Below are 23,682 nucleotides of genomic sequence, written 5' to 3' on the forward strand. Positions count from 1 at the left end.
GGCTCGCCCAAGATGTTTCATTAGAGGAACAGGATGCCAGAGGCCCTGCTTTCAATGACAAATAAATGAAGGAGGAACAAAGGCATTCACAAGGGGCTCCAGAGGAAACGGAGAGGGGACGGAGGGCAGCCACCTGCAGAATCACAATAGAGCCGACTCTCTGCGGTGGCCGTGGGAGCTGCAGAGGCCCATCGCTGCTGGACTGGACACGAAAAGTCCTTCTGCTGTAATGTTGCCATCTGCTGGCAGCTCTTTATCAATGCGTGACAGCAGCCTGACATCATCAATTTAAAAAGAGTTTTGCAGTGTGTGTGTGTGTGTGTGTGTGTGATACACACACTTTCTTTTTCCTGAGAGCCACACGAAAACCACAAAAACGTTTTGATGTCTGTACACTTCAACATGAGTCCAGCCAGTTGTGCCATTTGCTGGCACAGGCCTCTTTGGGCAGTCCGTCACAGCGCGTTATTAGAACTTGGCATCAAGCGATCGAAAAGGCAAACAACACTCGAGTTCCACAAGATTGCAGAGGGGAAACGGCAAAAGCCATATTCTCCGTTCCACATATTTTGTATTTTTCACAAGGCCCGGTTTGTTAATAAACTCCTGATGTTAATAAAACGGTTTGACATTTGTGGAAATGCTTCACTTTGCTATATAACTGACAATTAAATGAGAAGATTGATACCACTCCTGTGTCTGCACACGAAGTATGAATATCAATCTTCATCTGACTCGTCGGCAGAAACGTAATAAACATGTTTCTCAGGATGTCAAAGTATTCATTTTACTAAGGTGTCGGAGTCAAGGACTAAAGCACTTTGGATTGTCAAAAGAGGGGATTAAATACAAGAGACACTACTAGTTTTAGCCGTTCTTGTCAGGTCATGCCCCATTTGTGAAATTGGGGATTTTGCATGTCGACGATGGATTCCTTGAACTGAAGGTTCTTTAGGATTTTCAATAAAGTAAATAATAATTTTAAAAAACACACAAATTGTTGACGAGTGCTCGACCTACGCCAAGTTATTGGTTTTGTTTTCTTCCTTCGGGAACTGAACAGCCAATAGAAGCTGCCATGTCTCGTTCTGTTCTGCAATACCATTTCTCCACTGGCCCGCCGAGAATGGAGCGGCGCTACTTCCTCTTGGCCCGGCTCGATGGTGATGGACGCCGGCTCTCTGGGTTTTCCAGTGTTGGAAGAGCAGCATCCCCGGCTCACCTGAGTCAGACACACAGGAAGCGTTTGCCGCCGTGCCAGGAACCACAAGAGCACTGCGTGAAAAGTGGAACACTTTCGCAGCAGGCACCACGGCGATTTATGCAAACATGAGCACCAATGTATTTTTCGGGTTTTTTTGCATTGAGAGTAACATTGCACACATACACTTCCTCACTAAGCAGCCCTCAGTCTCACTCCACAGATTAAGCCCAGATGGGACCGATGTGATGAGTATGAAGGCTTTTGCAGCATAACTGAAAACACTCGCTTTTGTTAACGCACTCCACAAAACTTGCTCCATCCATCACTGGCCAGATGTTCTCTGAAGCCCTTTTTTTTTTCCTCCTCAAGTGGGACCAATCCCCCCCTCAAAATTAATTCACTTCCCATTCCACTTGCGTCCACAACAAAGGCCGTCATGAAATCTAATTGGATGGCTTGTGGTCTTTACGATCAAGCAATCAGGCCAAGGAGCGCCGCGTTTCAGGGAACATGCGTTGTTGTTGTTGACGGACGACCACTCGGGACACGTTTGCACACCCGTGACCCCACTTAATCCTGCCATTAGACCCTGAAGCTTCCCCATCCGGAAGACTTCAAAATACTGCGCTCGCTGCATTAAGACTCTGAGAGGAGCCATTTCCTTGAATAAACATCAAAATCGGTTGCTTTTGTGGCTGGTTTCCTTTTGAATTCCAGCTGAGTGCGATGAAGTCTGGCAGCTCACTGAAATCCATCACGTGTTGAAAGCAATAAAGCATGTCATTTTGCAATAAGTCCGGGGGTAAAAAAAGGAGAGCAATATCATTGTCACAGCTTGTATTGTTTGCTGTGTTGTATTTGCAGCAGTGATTTTTAAACCAATATATTAAACAGAATTTGTGTTGGGGGGGGTAAAAACATGGAACGGCACACACACACACACACACACACACACACACACGCACACAGCTGGTTTTTAGTTTGGCGTTATCTCTGTCCTTCAAAGTCCCTGACCTTACTAAGCTGATTGGCCAGAGGTCACTACACTAAATACAGTTTCCAATTCCTCTGGTAAGCACACAGCTACCACTGATATTTTCCCTACATCCCGCCTGTAATTACTTCCTGTTGTGACGCCGCGATAGGCCTTTACTGTGAGACTTGTTTACGTTTACTAGCTTATTAGTTCAGCCAGTGAACGTTTTCCAAAAAACGTTTGGTCAGAATGTTTTGGACAAAATATGTTTTATTACAGGTTTACCAAATGTTGTCTTATTACCAACTCATTTGTCACAACAGGAATTAAAAAAATAAATAAAATAAAGTTGCACACATCGGAGAGTCAAAGATTTAACATTTGGGTATTAGAAGCGATGACAACAGAGAAAATGAAAAAAGCAAGACCAATGCATCAGACCAAATTTGGCAAAATGCCAAGGATAAAAAAAAAGAAAAGAAAAAAAGAAACTTTTACAAAAACAAAACAGCACAAAAGGCAAAAGCAAAGAGAGGCACGGAGAGACCAAGTGCTAAATCAAACAAAACGAAAGCATACAAAAAGGATTTGCGTTGCTCCGTCGCCCGGACAGGTGCCAGATTCCTGATTTACGGGGCCCAACACTGGTGCTCAGAGAGATGCATGCGTGTCTTTTAAGGGCACAGCCTCCTGCGCACACAAGCACCTTCAAATCCAACAAATAAGAAGAAGAAGAAGAAAAAAACTGTTACTGGAAGGTTTCACTTTGCTGCACAAATCGAGGGAATAGAGTGAGAGCAACAAGACCCTCCAAGAATCACTCGAGGTATGTCATTATGTCACCCACAAAGGAAGGTCTATTCCATTTAGGGTTGGAGCCACAGGCCATTTGGCCCACACACACACACACACACACACACACATACAGACAAGTCACACAGCTTCCAAACAGCCACGGACACAAATATAAAGTCCCATTCTGTCGTTAAACTGCAATGCAGAGACCCTGACCTAAGAGAGCGAGGATGAAAAAGAAATGGCCACCGCACAGCAGGGGCCGCGTTGTAGGCAGCAACTGTTGAGGGCCCGGTCTCCTAAAGCGAAGCCCACGGGGGTCACTCTGGTGTGTGTGTGTGTGTGTGTGTGTGTGTGTGTGTGTGTGAACAGATCGACGGCCGTCACGACCGACTTGAGCAAAAGAAAACAACAACAACAACCGCGCAATTGATTCAGTCTCGTTTTATACGACAGAGACACGAAACGATCGTACCGATGTCGCTTGTTGGGACACGGAGGTCAGTGTGTGCGTCTCACTGAACAGCTCTCGGAGGCGATGAGCAAAATGATATAGAATGTAGTTCCGATGAAGAGAAGATTAAAGACTCATTTATACTTTTCAGATGATTGGGGGGTGGGGGGGGGGGGGGGGGGGGGGGGGGGGAGACATAATCAAAGGTCTCACATCGAGCAGCTTCACAATGATGCTCATGCGCATTGTAAGCCCATCAATGTGCCAATTCGTGATTTTCGTCCCAACAGGCCTAATTAAAGTGCAACATAGTCAGGCCAGCCCTGGACACTGGCCTGGAAAGAGTTGCAAAGCCTCAAGCGCTCCTCTGTCACTGACGGTGGCTGATTGCAGCATGGACCGACGTGCTCAGCGGGGCCACATGGCAGCCAGGGTGTCTGAAGCCCAAAATCACCTTGAAGTGCCCGGGAGCACCTGTCGTGGTCATTTACACACGCCGACAGCGGCGTCCCGCCCCTCTGTGAGGAGACCCAAAGTCTGTCTGCCAGACAACTGCTTTGTGTTCCACTCTTGCTCGGCGTGCAGCATGTGTCACTTTTTACACGACTTTGTGAGTCGTCTGCCTTTTCGGAGATGACCCGTTTCCGTGGCGACCCCCACCGAGTGTGCTGATTTGAGGAATTTGTTCAACGCGGAGAATGATAAGCGTTTGACCTTTCAGCGATGACCCACAAGCACCCGTCTGTTAGAGTTTCACGTCTGACATTGGCAACGGTAAAAGGAAAGTTGCTGTATATTATTACACACGACTTTAAATGCGCAGAAAATTCACGCACATTTGATCACAGTGATCAGTGTATTCACGCTCACTCTTATCACACGCATCATCTCATGGACCTGCTTCAGCATCACTGGAGGAAGAGGATCACCACACTTCAATTCATCCACACAAAAAAAAAAATGATCGGAATGGGTCCTGTATATATCTTTAATATGAAAAATATTATAGGCCTTTGCAGTTTAGAGATTATAAATGTTTTTTAAATCACATACCCAAAGCACCTGGTTTACAATAGTAACGTGTCCTTTAGAGAAAGAGGACAGGTCAAGTTGAAAGCAGTAGTTGAGTACAAATATATAACAAATTGAATTACATTTTTTAAAAAAGATAAAAGACAAATGAGGCGCAGGCGCACCACAGACGCATCTGAAAGTGAGGCGCCTTCCTTTCACGTGCTCAGTGACTGAATTAAACGGTGACGCTTACCTCCACACAGGCAGCGAGAACCAGCAGCCCGGCCGTCCACCAGCAGCCCCCCGTCATCTCTGACGCAGTCAGCCGAAACCTTACTTCTAACTGGAGAGACGCAGTTGCGTTTGCCCTCTCTCACTCTCTTTCTCTCTCCCCCTCTCTCTCTCTCCGTCCCAGTCTGCCCAGTCACTCAGGGAGGGGAGTAAGAGGTCCGCTCTCCTCTCCGCGCTGCGCCTCCGGCTCCAGTTCAGAGAGAGAGAGAGAGAGAGAGAGGGAGAGAGAGAGGAGGGGGGGGGGGGGGGATGAAGGTAAAAGTCAGCCAAGACTCGGGCGGAGACGACGTGCCACTTCACGGTCGCTTCCAGATATTTTGTGTGTCCCCCCCCCCCACCCCACCCCTGGCGAACACGTTGCTTCTAAATGTATGTTTGCATACCGGGCGCGCGTCGGGGGGAAAAGAAAAAAGAAAAGGGGCTCACCCACCTTTCATTCTTAAAGAAACACACTCGCGGTCCCGTTACACGCCGACAGGCTGCTCGGTGCGCAGGTCGTGCGAAGGGGTGGTTATGCAACAACAAGTATCACACACGCTGAAAAGACTTTCTTTTTTTTTGGGGGGGGGGGGGGTCTTATTTTTAAGGCTCGTTATGAGTTCAGGGGTTTTGCATGTCCAGGGGTGAGATATACAGGTACAGGGACGACCTTTTTGAACTTTAAGACTCCTGTGCTCCTTGAAGGCCTCGTGACAGTTGGGACTCGAGACTTTCCCATGAAGCCACAGCGCCAGGAGCTTTAGCCTCTAGCTGTCAACAGACAGAATATGTAGCAAGAGTGCAACCGAGCGTTTAAACTTTAAAATAGTTTTACGTCTCGGGGAATGCACTTCTTTGTTTTCTTGGCGAGCGTCAGATGAGAAAAAAGGATGCTGGTACTTTAACATCTGTACAGTATGCAGCTGGTTAGCTTAGCTTAGCACAAAGACTGGAAACGGGGGGAGCAGCTTACCAGATCGTCTAACGCTAACTAACATGTAACCTTCAGACAGAGCTATAAGGACCTCTAACACAGCTCAACAGAAAGCAAATAAGTTAAATCGTTCCTTTCATTTCAGCTGCCTGTTGTGAACAGCTGGCAATAAATATCTTTCCCTTTAATGACCCCTCTAATATTCCAATAATGCGTCAATGTAGATTTCATTCTTTCATTTCAAGCCGCCTGTGGTTTCTCATATCTCACGATCAATCTAAAAGACTGAGCTCAGCATTGGATTTAAACGTTGTTTTGTTAATTACTGGCAGACCTGAATTATACTGACGGTAAAACAACGTGAAAAAAAAGGGCCTAATTCCTGAGGCCGTGCTCCCCACATCACGTGGACTCCAGGTACACAGGCTTTCCGTTGGAACGTGGACCATGTGTTGTCGGCCGCTCACCAGTTGAGGATTTCGCCTACTTTTCACAGCTTTAGATTTAGTCACAAGTATGAAATGCATTAGTCTTTCAAGTCCGGCGCCCAGCGCTGCCAACCATGTGCCATTTAAGGTCAAGAGGAGTTTTATCTGAATCGAGCTCTGACTGCTTATGAACTGAGATCAACTGGATGGAATGAACCGTTCATACTCTTGGCCTTTGCTGGCGTGTGACTGAAAGGTTGCTGTTGTTTCTCATTTACCTTCGATGAGACCCGCGTCTTTCCGTTCCGGCTCCAGGGAAAAGAGCAGCTCCCTTCTGTTTCGGCGAGGATCGTATTTTTTCTTCTTCGTGCACCTTAATGAAAGTCTGCATTGTATCTTTGGACGTGAATGCCTCAGCACACCATCGAGCTGCGCTTTAAATGCGGGCCTGACCTGATGTGTTGCACTTTGTTGAGCACAGTAAATGACTTGTACTAACACACTGTGACAGAAAAAAAACCACTTTGTGGGGAATCTATCACATTTAAGACAAACTATATTTCTCTGTGATTCAATAAGGAGTACAACATTTTCCACTTCAGTGAGAAAGGAATTTTTTATTCCAGTATAATTGATGGCCGGGGTCGGCAACTCCTCTTCCTTTTGATCCCATACCTTCATTAAAGTAGGAGACATTAAGTTCTTTGAAGCTCAGCCCAAAGTGGCCGTGCATTAGGACTTGCTTGTCGCTTTTGAAGCTGTCCAGGGCCACCGTAATAACAATGTTCCTCGAGAATGTCGTCTGCCCTCAGCCAAGCTCAAAGGGCTGAGGGAGATGCCCTTTGAGAGCCACACAAATAGTATAGGTATGTATGGTATGAGCTACCTGAATTGCTGTCTGACACGCAGGCTTGAATTCCGCTTAATCTCTATTAACACAGCGAGCACAGGAATGTAAATGTTTATTTTCCCCCCGGATAAGGAAAATAAATCTTTACCTGAAGCCTGAAGAGGGAGAAGGGGGGGGGGGGCCTTAAATAATTTCCTTTCCATCTTGGGGTTAAATTATTGTCTTTAATAGCTCCTTGAAATTCAAAGCCAACCTGCTAACGTGAAAAGTCCACCGTCTGTGAAAGAGCCAGCAAGCAGGAGGAAAGGCCCCTGGTTGAACCTTGACCAGCCCCCGGCACCCTGAGAGCACAACAGACACCCCACAAAGCCGGAGCGAGCGGCAGATAATGCTCCGAGACATGAATAGTTCACATTCACCGCGACTGGCGGTGCACGGCTAAGCCACGTCCTCATGTTTCAAATGCGGTTACGCTCTCATTGACGGACATGTTCAGCGGGGATCACCGCGCTCAAAGCTACCGTCAGAGGCGAGTAGCAAAATCGCTGCCCCCTGAGCGCCAATGTATTTTTAGGGACTCCGCGTGCTTGAAGAGCATCTGTCGGTTGTTTGCTCAGCAGATCTTACGGGGACTTTTCTGTGCGGGAAGATAAATGAGGGGTTTGACGCAGCAGCTAATGACTCTCTTGTTTGGATGCGAGATGCACAATGACACCGTTTTACGCTTCCCGGCCTTATTAGAGGCAGCGAGCGCTTCTTTTTTTTTTTTCTTTTTTTTTTTTACTCTGCACTTTATATGCATGAACACACACACATGTAGGTATGACTTTACAAGTGCAACATAGGGCCACAGTATGTACAGTACATGTGTTGGTTTCCTGGCTAAACATCAGTGCCCCTCATATGAGTAACCTGGTTGTCCCCCAAACATCGCTGTTTGATCAGCGATGTTTGGCCTGAGAGTCAAAGCGCTGCTTGTCACATGTGTTCAAAGAGAGGGCAGGAATTTTCAGGATACCAGTGAGAGAAAATGCCATTCACGGGACACCAGCTAGCTTGTTTTTGCATTAAAGAGGCAGATAGTTTTTGTTTTTTCTCTCCTACAAACGGAAACTTCATGATTAAAGAAATACTTTTTTGGAGGTACAATTATTCAATCCATGGCCAAGAGTTAGATGAGAATATCGATACCAATCATGTGTTTTCGGTGAAATATGAAGCTACAGCCAGATGAATGGGGAGATTATCGTCCCATAAGTACTGGAATCAGGAGGAAACGGAAGGCCTGCTTCTGTCTAAAGGGAACAAAACTACATCCCGGGGTCTCCAAAGTTCACCAATCAACACTTCTAACAGGCAACCAACGCCAACACCTCTGCACGGCTACCTCTCGACACGATTCTAGAAAGTCACCGCACTCGGAGTAGAAACTGTCCGTAATATAACCCCCCCTCCCCCCAAGTAAAAACAAACGTGTCGTTTTTTACACTTTGTTTTTTTTTTGCACAAATCAGGCGAACAGGATATATCGGGCTTACTTGTGAACTTTAGAGGCGCTAATGAGTGATTGTATTGCCTTTGACAGAGCTCTTTCCCCCCGCTTTGAATCTTTATGCTAAGCTAAGCTTCATTTTGAAGGCCCGGATTTGAGAGTATTACCGATCTTCTCGTGTACATTCGGCAAGAACAGCTCAAAAGTGTTTCTTTTAGCAGAGCACACAAACCCCCTCATGTTGTTGAGGCACCTTGTTATGTCTTCCAGCCCCCTGCATGCAGTTTACCGCCACTTGGTTACCTTTCTCATCTGCCCCTGATTGCCTTTACGGCTCTGTGGAATTTGGCATGCTATCTGTGTGTGTGTGTGTGTGTGTGTGTTTGTACGTGTGTCTGCTCATGCTTGAGACTCCGGAGGAAACGAAAGCCCTCACCATTGCTGGCCCACAGTGTCCCCGGGCATGCCAGGCCTGCTAAGGGTACAGTAACCGGTGTGTCTGTCAGCGCAGATCGGTTTCAGCTGCAGGCACCGCGTTCCGTCAGGCATGTCATAGCCACTGCGTGCTGTCTGAGGGCATCATGCCACAAACCACCAGTCAGAAATGTAGACAGTGGGCACAACACTCTTCACGTTGTTGCCAACAATCAGTCAGCTTGTCTGAGAACCCAAGGGTATAATCTTTTCTTTCTTTCTCTCCTCGGGGAAGTATCTAATTACGTACAAATCCTAGCTTACAGCTAAACCCAAAAATGCTGCTGGATGAATATTCATGGATCTGCCTTTGCTATTTCGCGATGAATCACTGGCAATGAGTTCCCCATAAGACGATTAAGGCATAGCAGCACACAAATCCAGGATTTCCTGTCATCTAGTAACAAAGTCAACGTGATATCTGATGTATCCTCATTAGATTTTCCATGAATATTACAGCTGAGCAAAAATCTGACTAAAATAATCAAGCGGCTGTTCAAATAGAGAGAGACAGAGCCGCAGAGACGGCCTATTGTTTCAGTAAATCGGCTGCAGGCTGAGAGCTGGCAGAAGAGTTGAGCGGCGTCATTTCGGGTGAAGAGGACTAAACATCCCTTGGGATCAGTTTAATATACGAGGATCGGGCAAATAAGTTCCCAAGCATGTTTTTCACATTTGTCTTCTTTTACAGCTTAATCAATAACCGCAGAGCTGTTCTACAACAACAGTGATGTTAAAACAATAGGTTTTTAATACATTTTTGACCAAATATGTGGGGACTGTGGCAGCATCGTCCCCTCATCAGATAATCTCGAACCTTTCCTTACCTTGTGTGAACCTCATCCGTTAGGGAATGCTTTTTTAGTTTCGACAGGTGTTTCGTAAGGCTTTTGGGCGATGTCGAAAAAACATGTGTGCTTGAAATTGAGTAAGTACATCACAATTCATGACTCATCTCCTTTATTTTTTTGGAATATGAAAGAAAGCCAAAAAAATGTATTTGCTGAGTGGAGATAACGAGCATCGGGGGTCATGCAACACTTAAGCGCCGCAAGCCCGGACCTCACAGTGTATTCTGCTCCTGCCAGTGTGGTTGCTTCGAATTTCAGCATCTTGAACTGGGCTGCAGACCATTGGCTTCCCATACAGACCACCTGGGCAGAGGCCTGGTTGGGTGCATGTCCTCTGTTGACAACACATGTGTGTGGAAGAAGGAGAGGGAAATGACGGACAGCTTGGCCCGGCTGTCAGCTGCTACTCGGTTCCCATTACGACTTCTCTCGTGTCCGAGCTGCGCTCCCTTGGTTTCTCCCCACTTCTGCCTCAGGTAGTACTGTCTTAGAGGCGAGCTGAATGTCCGTCTGACAGAGAGATTGCAAAGGAGAAGTCCGGAGAGAAAGCAGAAATGAAGCAAGGGCCCATTTCCCACGTTGTTCTTGGCTCCTGTCGGCCCCCGAAGACTGAAGCGAACACTTCCAAAACAAAGAGATTGTCTGTGTAGGTGCCCAAATAGCCAACCCACGCATGTATGCACACTTGCACACAGACAGAGACGCACTCACGCTGGGACATAAAAAATGTTATTCTAAATCCTTCTAAGTGCCTATTTAAGCAGCTGTTTTCTGTAAACACTGGCTCGGACAGCAGAGCTCGGACATTTGCTTTTGGATTACGCTCAATTATATCATAATTACCAGGACTCGGTCTGGTTGTCAGCAACAGCACCCAGAAAATATAGCTGTGAATGGCTGCCGCTTTGCCAGCACAAACAGCCGGCCTGCTAATCCCAACACGGCTCTGTGAGATCGGCCTGTGGCGGCATATTGTAGAAACACGACGGGGTCATGTGGGACGGTGTACGACCCACAGGACGGATGGCCCTCTCATCTGACCCATTCACCTCTCATCTCCTCTCATCTGACCCATTCACCTCTCCTCTACTCTCATCTGACCCATTCACCTCTCATCTGACCCATTCACCTCTCCTCTACTCTCATCTGACCCATTCACCTCTCATCTGACCCATTCACCTCTCCTCTACTCTTATCTGACCCATTCACCTCTCATCTCCTCTCATCTGACCCATTCACCTCTCATCTGACCCATTCACCTCTCATCTGACCCATTCACCTCTCATCTCCTCTCATCTGACCCATTCACCTCTCCTCTACTCTCATCTGACCCATTCACCTCTCATCTGACCCATTCACCTCTCCTCTACTCTCATCTGACCCATCCACCTCTCATCTCCTCTCATCTGACCCATTCACCTCTCATCTGACCCATCCACCTCTCATCTGACCCATCCACCTCTCATCTGACCCATTCACCTCTCCTCTACTCTCATCTGACCCATTCACCTCTCCTCTACTCTCATCTGACCCATTCACCTCTCATCTGACCCATTCACCTCTCATCTGACCCATTCACCTCTCATCTGACCCATCCACCTCTCATCTGACCCATTCACCTCTCATCTGACCCATTCACCTCTCCTCTACTCTCATCTGACCCATTCACCTCTCATCTGACCCATTCACCTCTCATCTGACCCATTCACCTCTCCTCTACTCTCATCTGACCCATTCACCTCTCATCTCCTCTCATCTGACCCATTCACCTCTCATCTGACCCATTCACCTCTCATCTCCTCTCATCTGACCCATTCACCTCTCATCTGACCCATCCACCTCTCATCTGACCCATTCACCTCTCATCTCCTCTCATCTGACCCATTCACCTCTCATCTGACCCATCCACCTCTCATCTGACCCATTCACCTCTCCTCTACTCTCATCTGACCCATTCACCTCTCATCTGACCCATTCACCTCTCCTCTACTCTTATCTGACCCATCCACCTCTCATCTCCTCTCATCTGACCCATCCACCTCTCATCTGACCCATTCACCTCTCATCTCCTCTCATCTGACCCATTCACCTCTCATCTGACCCATTCACCTCTCATCTGACCCATTCACCTCTCATCTGACCCATTCACCTCTCATCTGACCCATTCACCTCTCATCTCCTCTCATCTGACCCATCCACCTCTCATCTGACCCATTCACCTCTCATCTCCTCTCATCTGACCCATTCACCTCTCATCTGACCCATCCACCTCTCATCTGACCCATTCACCTCTCATCTCCTTTCATCTGACCCATTCACCTCTCATCTGACCCATCCACCTCTCATCTGACCCATCCACCTCTCATCTCCTCTCATCTGACCCATTCACCTCTCATCTGACCCATCCACCTCTCATCTGACCCATCCACCTCTCCTCTACTCTCATCTGACCCATTCACCTCTCATCTCCTCTCATCTGACCCATTCACCTCTCCTCTACTCTCATCTGACCCATCCACCTCTCATCTGACCCATTCACCTCTCCTCTACTCTCATCTGACCCATTCACCTCTCATCTCCTCTCATCTGACCCATTCACCTCTCATCTGACCCATTCACCTCTCATCTGACCCATCCACCTCTCATCTGACCCATTCACCTCTCATCTCCTCTCATCTGACCCATTCACCTCTCATCTGACCCATCCACCTCTCATCTGACCCATTCACCTCTCATCTGACCCATCCACCTCTCATCTGACCCATCCACCTCTCATCTGACCCATTCACCTCTCATCTGACCCATTCACCTCTCATCTGACCCATCCACCTCTCATCTGACCCATCCACCTCTCATCTGACCCATTCACCTCTCATCTGACCCATCCACCTCTCATCTGACCCATTCACCTCTCATCTGACCCATCCACCTCTCATCTGACCCATTCACCTCTCATCTGACCCATTCACCTCTCATCACCTCTCAGCATGCGCTCATTGGCCTGCGAGAACTTCTTTTTTTGTCCTTCCTAAGAAAATCGTTACTGAATAGCCTCAAGGTGGAAGTGGGTCAGGGTGCGGTCCTACAGAGAATCTAATTTTCAAGCACGTACTGAGCCCTTTCACCCACTTTTAACCTTGCATAGTCATTGACCCTATTTTTTTTTTTGTCTTGATCCTCGCAGTGGGAAATGTAGATGGTTAACTTGGATGTTTTAGCTAATGAGCCGGAGTCATTATCTGAGGATTACATCCGACAGGTGCACAGAGCCCTGCTTAACAAGGCCCTGGTCTTGTACATTTGTCTATATTGTAGCCATAAGTCTGCAGTTACTGCCCACATTGTCTGTGTAGATCCGTTGTTTATGGAAGGCTGAAGTAATGGTTATTTAAAGAGCGCACTCATCATCTTGTTAAGATTTTAAGAATTTCTGCATTCACGACCCCTCCAGCTCCGGGGGTTGGGTTGAAGCCGGGAAGAATAATAGCGCCAAATTTAGCATAGTGTTAAGTCACTCTGATAATAAGAATACAACCAATATTTAGTCCACCCCTACTTGATCAAAATGACGCCATTATAAATTGGATATTCATTTAATGTTTTGTTTTTTTCATGTTAATCTGTTAATAATAATCTACAATAATATTGACACATGTTTTTCCAGTAATGAACAGAAAATCATTATCTAACTCAACACATGCGATAATGGGTGTCTTTCAGCAAACAGCTGGACTCATGACTGTGTCTAGAAAAACACCAGTGACTATTATTTAAGATTTGCTATTGGGGTTTGTTTATTTGTACCGGACGGTTCCTCTAACTGCTACAGACCAGGACGGCCATTGAACACCGGGACCGGCACCTTTCATAGTGCCGAGGTGACCCCGGTGTCACCAGGTGCACCGACCCCGTTAATGACACCCGTAAATGAGGGTTCCACCGCACCACGAAGCTGGATCCTCCAGCTGAAGAAAAGGCTCTTTTAAAAACAACAAACATTTCAAAAGGGCAACAGAGAAACGCTCAAAGACCACCGACGGGAACGAGTTCATGAACGTGCGTTTGAGAAGACGAGATGAACACGATTCTGCTAATCTGAGTTTAAATAAAGGTGAGTTTATTGGACATTCTTAATCAGTGTTTTTCTTCAAACAAATGACGACAACCACGCAACTGAAAATGTGTTCAAATGAAATGTTCGAATTTAGCCTTGAAGAATACTAACCGTTCAGTTTTATTAAACATAAATACTTGAGCGTTAGCGGACATTAGTACCGGCCACAGACTGATCACCTTGTAGCCCCGCCCCTAAAGCGTTGGTTTATCACATACTTCTATACAACCAGAGGAGTCGCCCCCTGGTGGTCAGGAAAGAGAATGCAGCTTTAACACATGAAGCATAGACTTCTATACAACCAGAGGAGTCGCCCCCTGGTGGTCAGGAGAGAGAATGAAGCTTTAACACATGAAGCATAGACTTCTATACAACCAGAGGAGTCGCCCCCTGGTGATCAGGAGAGAGAATGCAGCTTTAACACATGAAGCATAGACTTCTATAGAACCAGAGGAGTCGCCCCCTGGTAGTCAGGAGAGAGAATGCAGACTAAGATGCTGTATTTTGTAAAGTAGAAGTAATGTTGTGTCGAAAGGCTTTTTGGTTCTTCTTTTATGATGAAAATGTATCCCAGACACAAAAGGGGAAGTAAACAACAACAACAACAAACATATCGTGAAATTGTTTTCTTTAAACATTGAATTGGCCCAGAATTTCATAATTGGTGCATCCAGAATCAAAAGAACTAAAAGGAAGTCGCAATGACTTCAAAATAAAAACAAAACGCCCGTCTTCTGTAAATCTCGTTTCAAATCAAAAAGGAAAGTTCTTTAAACAGAGGGTGTCTTGAAAAAGCTGAAGACTATCTACACATCGGGGATTTAAAAATCATAAATATTTACGCAAAGACCGTCGTAATTGAGAAACTTGACGCGAGAAAGTTGAAGAATATGTACAGAATGTGAAATACCTCAAGTGGGTTTGATTTAGAGCGCCAGGCGACAAACAGCCACACGGGAATATTGTGCGTCGTTTTTTTAATTGATCAGTGTTTTTAAAGACTTCACATGTTGAGATATGTTGAAGTTTAAACAGCTGATGAACAGACGGTTACCGCTGCTTCTTTGCTGTGTTCAGAGTGTGTGTGTGTTCAGTATGTACAGTGTGTGTGTTCAGTGTGTGTGTTCAGTGTGTGTGTGAACTCGGCGATCTTCCGCTAGAGAGTCCTGCACACCGCGCGGCGTGCCGCTGCTTTATCTGGACCGGTGGTTGGCGAGCAGGAAGTCCTTGTCTTTGCAGGTGAGGCAGAGCTTGAGGTTCCTCAGGGAGCCGGCGGCGGCGTAGAAGGCCCAGACGCCCATCAGGAACAAGATGATGTAGGTGGGAACCAGGCTGCCGACGTACTCAGGGTTCTGGAAGGTCTGCGTGAGAAGACGAGAACCATAACATGAACAAAAACACATTTAGTGGAGGAGTCCTGCAGCTATAAAAACTGTTTTCTTTGTTTTAATAATAAATCGAGAGAAGTAGAAGTCATTTTCTCATAGACTTCTATACAACCAGAGGAGTCGCCTTCTGGTGGTCAGGAAAGAGAATGCAGCTTTAACACATGAAGCATACTATACAACCAGAGTCACCCCCTGGTGGTCAGTTAAGAGAATGCAGCTTTGACACATGAAGCATATACAACCAGAGGAGCCCCCTGGTGGTCAGTAGAGAGAATGCAGCTTTGACACATGAAGCATAGACTTCTATACAACCAGAGGAGCCCCCCCCCCCCTGGCAACACTCACCAGACAGGAAACCATGAGGTGGCTGGCGACGACAGCAGCCACCGCCCACCAGCGCTGCTTCTCGCAGCCGTCAAAGAAGACGACGCCCCAGAACATGTGAAGCAGGATGATGGCCATCGTCATGAAGGCTGAGAAAAGGAAATAAAGTTACACTTTGCAGGATTGATGAATCAAAGCCAAATGATTCCGTCTCGCTAACCCAAAGGAAAAGGGGAGGGAGCAACTAAATAACGTGAATAAATACACGGTGACTTCAAGCTGTTGAAAGCGTTTTTTTTAACCCAATAACTGCGTCGGTACCCGAGGACAGAAAGTAGTGCTGAGAGTCTCCGTGGATCCCGATGGTTCCCGGCCCCACCGAGTCCGCCAGGATGTTCACCACCGAGAACTGAAGCCGAAGCCCGACACTGAGACAGAAACACCAACAGATCAAATACGTCCGACTCCATCTCATAAACTGTGAAATGAGGATTGTTCACACAAACGTGGATGCGTTCCATCAAAGTACAGCCTTTAGCCTTTAGCTTAGCTTAAGACACAAAGTACAGCCTTTAGCCTTTAGCTTAGCTTAAGACACAAAGTACAGCCTTAGTCTTTAGCTTAGCTTAAGACACATGGTAATGTTTGATCGGTAAACAGACGATGTGAGGACTAAAAGGTACCGTAGGCCAGCGTCGTATGGAGATCGGCATGGTTTCCTCCTGACTGAGAGTGAGGAGGCCTTCATTCGTTTTCCTGCAACAACAAAACAACAAGTTTTTTGTTACCGAGTGTACACTTTTGGGATGGCGACGACTCGTCTGTGTTGCATCATTTGACTGAAACCTATGCATTTATGTTCTTTTGGGACTATTAGTAAATTAGTAAACTAGTAAAAATAATTGTATTTTAACATTGCAAGGGGAGAGGGGCTGCAACTAACAATGATACTTGCATTATTGATTGATCCATTTATTATTTAAATAGTTTGTACTCCCTGATATGAACGTTTTACAGGCTTTTTTTTTCTCTTTTCTTACGTCTCAGGCTTTGTTCAACCTCGCATCGCTGTGAATTGTGGGTAATTCCCTGGGACGTAAAGCACGGGCGTCTTTCGGAGGACTCACTTCAGCAGCTTGTAGTAGGTCGAAGCGGAAGGCCTCCTGCAGCAGGACGGAGAGCACCACACCGAACACCAGGAGCCCCTTCTGCTGATATGAACGGAGATGAACCAAACCAGGGACGCCAGCAGCAGAGACACCAGCCAGAAGAACGCTCTGAGGGGGGGGGGTCAGTCACGTGGAGAAGACGGTCAATTCAGAGTACATTTGTGAGTCATTTGTGGAGTCAGTATCGACCCGGTACATCCGGGTATCGTTATTGGTGCATCCAAATTCTTTGTGTTTCAGGTGGGAAGGAATTCTTTGTAACACAGGTCACATGACAGTTTCCTGATTGGCTAATTCTCTAGTTAGCTAGTTAGCTAAGTAGGGTCCTTGTGACGACTTCGTCGTAGAGGACCCTACTTGGTAGGCATATGTAAAACATGTAAACTGAAATGAAAGTCTCTTGGGACCATGCTCTAAACGTTACCGAAAGTCAGCCATTTTGTGATTTTTGTGTTAAAAATGTTCCATGCTTTAGTCCAGTGGTTCTCAACCTTTTTTCAGTGATGTACCCCCTGTGAAAAATGTTTCCAGCCAAGTACCCCCTAACCAGCGCCAAGTACCCCCCTAATACACAGCGCTCTGCCATCAGTGTCTGATTTATTGAACTATAGAAACTGAATATTGCATTGTTGCATTGAACTGAGTGCTTTTGCACTTACATTTTAGTGAGAAACTTGTGCTTGTGCTTCACTGATGATCTTTGTCAGTCTTAGTGACAGGGAGGCGACTGCTGTGATCAAGCTCTTCTCCAGGCACAGTCTGTTTCTTTGCTTCGTTTTGATCACAGTCAATGCAGAGAAGGAGGCCTCACAGATATGTGGAGGCAAACGGTAGTAGCTGCTCCAAAGCTTTCTGTCCCAGGTCAGGGTGCTCCTGCTTCACACACACCCCAAACTGTGTGAGTTTTTCCTGATATGTGACAGGTAGCTTGCTTCGGACAGAATAAATGGGTTTCTCACCCAAACCAGCTCTGCAGATTTCTCCTCCACGCCAGGAAAGTAGGAATGAAAATCTTGAATCAAGTTGGTCAAATGTCCCACTCTGACCGACTTGACTGGAGCTCTCCACCTGAGAAAAGCAGGTGAACTCCCCCTGTGCAGAGGACCTTCTCCACAGCTCGGCTTTCTTCAGGAAGGCACCCACCTTGTCATACAGGTTTAAAATGCTGGTGTCCTTGCCCTGCAGAGACACATTCAGTTCCTTAAGTTTGCTGAATATATCTGCCAGATAGCACAGCTTTCCAAGCCAGTCTGTGTCCTGGAACCAGGTTGCCATGAGGAGATCTGTGCTCGATCAGAAAGACCTGTACTTCAGATCGGAATTCCAACAGCCTGTTGAGTATTCTCACCACGTAGAGACACATGTAGAGACACAAAGTCCACCACCTGGTTTGTAGTCCAAACATAAAGTAATGCTCGATTTGGAAGTCAATATGTAAAGATCAGTCAGAAAATGTTATCTCATAGCCTACATATGTTATCTGAATTATTGGAAATAAATCTATGTACAGGTTATTTTCAGAAACAGTGATAAGGAAAATATTATGGCCTTCCATGTTTATGCCAAACAAGTAGCAAGACACTGCAGGGAATCAAACCCCATCCCAGTAAACCTGGAGTACCATTACCAGTGCCTTTTGCTTTTTGAGGCTACATGGGAGGTAAAGCAAAACCTGCCAGTACCTGCGACGTGCGAGGAGGAACGAGGACCCGCACATCGCTGCTTGCAGCTTTAATTCCACCATGTTTTTTGTGCGACACTAGTTACGGAAAATTATCTGAGCAAAGTTGTCACTCAAAGTTGTCGCAATGTGCTTTCTTACGCTGTGACGAGAGAGTGGACGGAGCACTAAGTTATTAAATGTTACGCGCGTCCGAACTCGTGACTCGAAAAACACACAAACAAAATGGCCGCCGCTCTGACCGTCCTGCTCCGTCGACGTGAATGGGAACGTCCGCTCTACTCCTTTTCCTGTTTGTGTCATGTGACTTGAGAGCAAAACTTTATGCACTTTGTGTGATGCATGCATGTAAAATACAGTGAATTAAACTTTTTTATTATATCCATGAAGTGAAGATGACGATGAGATTCTAGATGTTATATATTGTGTCCTGCAGCACCACCTGCTGGCTGCCGGAAGACCAACATGTCCTAAATATTACAATTCAGAGCTTCACTATCAAAGGAACGAAGAATTTGTGGATACTAAATGATTCTAAAGACCCTTATATATATATATATATATATATATATATATATATATATATATATATATATATATATATATATATATAAAGGGTATCTCCATATATATGCGACAGGGAACATCTACGTTCTGACAAATTGTAGTTTTAGCACTCTGGACACACATTGGACTTTGGAAGATGGTTGTTCGTGTTGACTAATTTTGGACTATTTGGATTGTCTTTGACCATAAGAATACAAAGTAGGATTTTTTTTTTTGAAATAGGCGTAGTTCGCCTTTAATATAGTTGCTGTATTATCTGCTACTTTTCAGTTGGATGCAGAGTTTGGGAAAATGTTCCCGGTGAAGTAAGACCTCTTCCTTCGGAAATGGGAAGGACATATTGTTCCGAAACTACTGAAAGTGGCTGCACTTGAAAATTACCCTGATGTCCTGCCAGCTGGTGAGGAGAGTGATGGTGAGTTATCTTCAATGCATATCAAATACATTTAATATGTTGTATTTAATTGATGGTCACAAGGACTTTGCCATATTTCGTTACAACAGGCATGAGGTGTCTGAATCCCAGAGCTTCTTCCCAACCATACTATATTAAATCAAATAAGATAGTGTTAATATTCCTACCAGAGCTAAACGATTTAGAAAAAATATCTAATTGTGACTGTTATAATTGATAGTCTGAATTCCCCCAGCACACCCTTGTGGACTCAGCTTTTTCTATTGTGATAATTTGGTGGACAACTTAATGTCTGAGATGGCATCACTAATTGTATGTATACCATTGTTTTTTGTGTTCAGCTTAGAGTCACTTTGCTTCAGAGCTCTTCAGATGCTCACACACTATTTACCTCCGACTGAAATCAGCCCTTTCGTACATCGTGGACATAAAACCGGTAAGAAAAGCTGCTTTGATCTTTGAATATCCCACACCTCTTTTATTATCTGTGAATCTCAAGTATCAATACATGCTAATCAGGCTTTTGCTTTGACATAAGGGCTATGTCTGACTTTCAATATCTGCTTGGGTATGGAAAATCACGTTAGATAATCCAGTTGTTAATCATACTAGACTGCATTGATGTACAGTGGTTACGGAAAGTATTCAGACTCCTTTAAATGTTTCACTCTTTGTTTCATTGCAGCCATTTGCTAAAATCAAAAAAGTTCATTTTATTTCTCATGAGGTGAAACTCAGCACCCCATCTTGACAGAAAAAAACAGAAATGTAGAAATGTTTGCAAATTTATTAAAAAAGAAAAACTGAAATATCACATGGTCATAAGTATTCAAACCCTTTGCTCAGTATTGAATAGAAGCACCCTTTTGAGCTAGTACAGCCATGAGTCTTCTTGGGAATGATGCAACAAGTTTTTCACACCTGGATTTGGGGATCCTCTGCCATTCTTCCTTGCAGATCCTCTCCAGTTCTGTCAGGTTGGATGGTGAACGTTGGTGGACAGCCATTTTCAGGTCTCTCCAGAGCAAATGAGAATCATGAGGTCGAAGGAACTGTCCAAGGAGCTCAGAGACAGAATTGTGGCAAGGCACAGATCTGGCCACGGTTACAAAAGAATTTCTGCAGCACTCAAGGTTCCTGTGGCCTCCATAATCCTTAAATGGAAGAAGTTTGGGACGACCAGAACTCTTCCTAGACCTGGCCGTCCAGCCAAACTGAGCAATCGTGGGAGAAGAGCCTTGGTGAGAGAGGTAAAGAAGAACCCCAAAAAAAAAAATTGGAACACTGCTCTCGTCTGGATTCCAGGCGAGGCGCAGCTCAAGCCCCCCTTAAAATAAGCCTATACGCGTTTGGTGTGAACGCACCATTAACGACGCGCCTGCTATTTTGCAAAACACAAGAAAGATTTTTGAAGTATTTGGCTATCTATTAATCTTCGACCGGTCTTACTGATTAACTTTGTTTTAGCATAAAATTAAACAACCGTCTGGCTTTGCTTAAAGCATCTGTAATCAATCAATTTGGTATCAACGATAAATTACCTTGCTACTGTAAGGCGATGGGGGTCACTGTGTGATGCTCTCACAGATAATTATCAACAAACTGCCCCTCCTTTCAGCAATGGATCTTTAGAGCGACTTTTGGCTAATTTTTCTTTTTTTGGCCCACAACTCTTTTGGTTCCTTCTCATAGCGTAATTTTGGGCCACAGCAAAAATTAAAATAAATAAAAAACATTTAAACAATTGTATGCCACTTGTCCAGCTCTGAATGACAGAGTAACAAAGTTAGCGGCTAGCTAGCTGGTGAACATAGCGGAGCATCTAGCAGCTAAAAGAGCTAGCTTGGTGAGCAGTTAGCTACAGTAGCTCATCCAGGATGCTAGGTCCTGTGTTTACTTTCAGTTTTAAGATTATTTTTTGGGGTTTATTTGGAACATTTTAAAGAAGTTTTGTTCTGACATGAATCTCTACAATGGGTGTAGTTTTAATTTCTTTAATCTGCACATGAGAAGCATACCAAGGTCATTTAGAGAGCTCTCAGCTATCTGTTGTGGCACACATAACTCCATTGCATCTGGTGGATCCTGCAGTGACTTGTTACAGGTTGGATGGACAGTCCAGCAGCAAGCGTCGCTCAGGCTACACAGTCCGACAGCAGATGTATTTAAGGCCGCGGCAGCGTTTGAGGGGAGAGTGAACCAAAGCATACCGCTGCACCAAAGACATGTCACCTCCTTTCTCTTCCGCTCTGAAGCCACATCTCTGACCACTCCCGTCGCCTTTCTCTCTCCGTCTGTGCTCTTCTCTTCTCGTAGCGCCTCTGACTGTGTTTGATCCGGAGGTGTGACACTTTCCCAGTAGCCCACAGGTATCTGTTACCCAGCCAGGGGGCCTTGGCATGCTGCCCACAGGCCTGCCTGTCTCGGAGGGCACAATAGAAGGATGCCGTGTGAGGATCTCCTCTCCGATCCTGCCAAGATCCGGTAACCCCTGCTGCCACTTGCACACCAGCGAAAAAAAAAGCCTGTGCACGTGTCTATTGAATTTGTCTATAAAGAATGGATTTGCTCTCTCACCCTAAATTTCGGTCTCCTTAACCTCATGTAAGATGTTGTATGCCCCCCTTGTCGTATACATCAATGTTCCTTTGGATGCATCTTTATTACTTCAATTAAACCAATGCATTCCTAATTGTGCCCATTTTACAACATTTTTAGAAAAAGGATAGTTGTATCTACTATTTCTTTAATTCCTTGATATGTGCGTGCCTGTCAATATGAAATAGCAGGGAAATAAATGAAGTAGAACAAGGGTTGGCATGGAAGAGGAAATCTCTGGGAGACACGCTGTGAACTTTTTTCTGAACGTTGCTGCCATCTAGTGGCCTGAATCTGCAAATACTAGGAAATGTGCTCATAAAACAGCAATATGCAAAGAACAGATGATTGGTTTGGCCAGCAGTGATACTGTCATAATATATACATTGTTATTTGAGGTACTATATTTGGATTATTAACTACTTAACTTAACGAGGTTCAAATAAAATGACTTTGGCTCATGGTTGATATCTTCTTCTCCACGAAGGACTACAGCTAGAAAGCAATACATTTCAGTTTCTGTTCAAATTTAATCAGAGAATCAGCATGTTCATTTTTTTAGTTAATTGTTACTCAAAAATGTTCTGTAACTGCTTAAAAAAAATAAAACTAATACAGAATGAATACCAATATTAATCCCTGGGAGCAGACTCAAAATGTATTGTTTTGACCTTTTCACTTCAACTGATTTCTGAGGTCAAGTTAGGACACTGAATCAAAATGACCCTGACTTCGTCACTTTGAAATGTATTAACGCAATGTGGTGAATAGAGCTCAGCCATGTGCATGGACGTACTCCTCAACTAAACTGTACTGGTCTCATTTAACTGTGCTGTTTAAAACTTTTACAAATATCGATTCTTTGAGGGACACATTTACCATGTCGTCACCAACACTGTTGATTTCTAACCCTTAAAATTGGACTGAAAAACACTATAATTTCCACTATTTAAAATTATAGTATTATAGAGTGCATCATGCAATGCTAATGAGTCATTGTTCTTGATCATCTGGTTGTACTTTGCTTTGCCAACGCGTCACATTAAGCCTGATCAAAGTGATTCAAAGACGTGGACAATAAAATATGAGATCAATGTCCATTATAATGTGCTATCTGTGTGAGCGAAGATAGGCCTATATTCTGTCAATTATATGATGAATTTACTTTATTTTAGACAAAATCGTATAAATAATTAGAGTCTGTTTGTTTACTGAAGCCAACATTTTCATATGGGGTCTATTCGAATCATGCAATGGCCGATAAACGGGCCCAGTTTCATCTACAGAATCCAATGTGTGTGAATCTGATTGAAGACCATGTTTCCTCTTCTGGCTTCCAAATGTGTAGTATAAAGGAAACTGCCTTCACACTTAATTTACATTTTTAATAACACAAAAATGATTCGCAGAAATGAGCACACTGGTGGATAGAAAGAAAAAAAAAGTGCTCTTGAAGTCAGAACCGGGTCACACATCTGGCTCTGATGAGCTACTGGCAAACACAGACTTGTTCATTGGTGGGTAAACCACTGATGTGTGGTGTTAGTCAGCCCCTTATGTGGAGTCATAAGAAATGTATGCAAGGTGTTAGTTTGGTCACATTTCTTGCATTAATTTTAAAATATTATATATGTTTCCCATAAATAGCATGACATCAAATAAATTAGCTGTTTTGGACTATTTT

General features: G+C 44.9%; 1 protein-coding gene across 1 annotated transcript; it reads right to left on the bottom strand.

Annotated features, from left to right (window-relative positions):
- Positions 1-15,049: 15,049 nt before the first annotated feature.
- On the bottom strand, positions 15,050-18,012 carry LOC117748155 (gamma-secretase subunit Aph-1b-like). Its single transcript, XM_034557789.1, is given in 8 exon segments — positions 15,050-15,217; positions 15,590-15,717; positions 15,890-15,977; positions 16,231-16,324; positions 16,696-16,712; positions 16,714-16,784; positions 16,787-16,845; positions 17,843-18,012. Coding segments are annotated over 8 exon segments (795 nt in total).
- Between the last annotated feature and the right edge of the window lie 5,670 nt (positions 18,013-23,682).

Source organism: Cyclopterus lumpus, chromosome 18 (genome assembly GCF_009769545.1).
Source record: "Cyclopterus lumpus isolate fCycLum1 chromosome 18, fCycLum1.pri, whole genome shotgun sequence".
In the NCBI taxonomy this organism is placed as follows: Eukaryota; Metazoa; Chordata; class Actinopteri; order Perciformes; family Cyclopteridae; genus Cyclopterus; species Cyclopterus lumpus.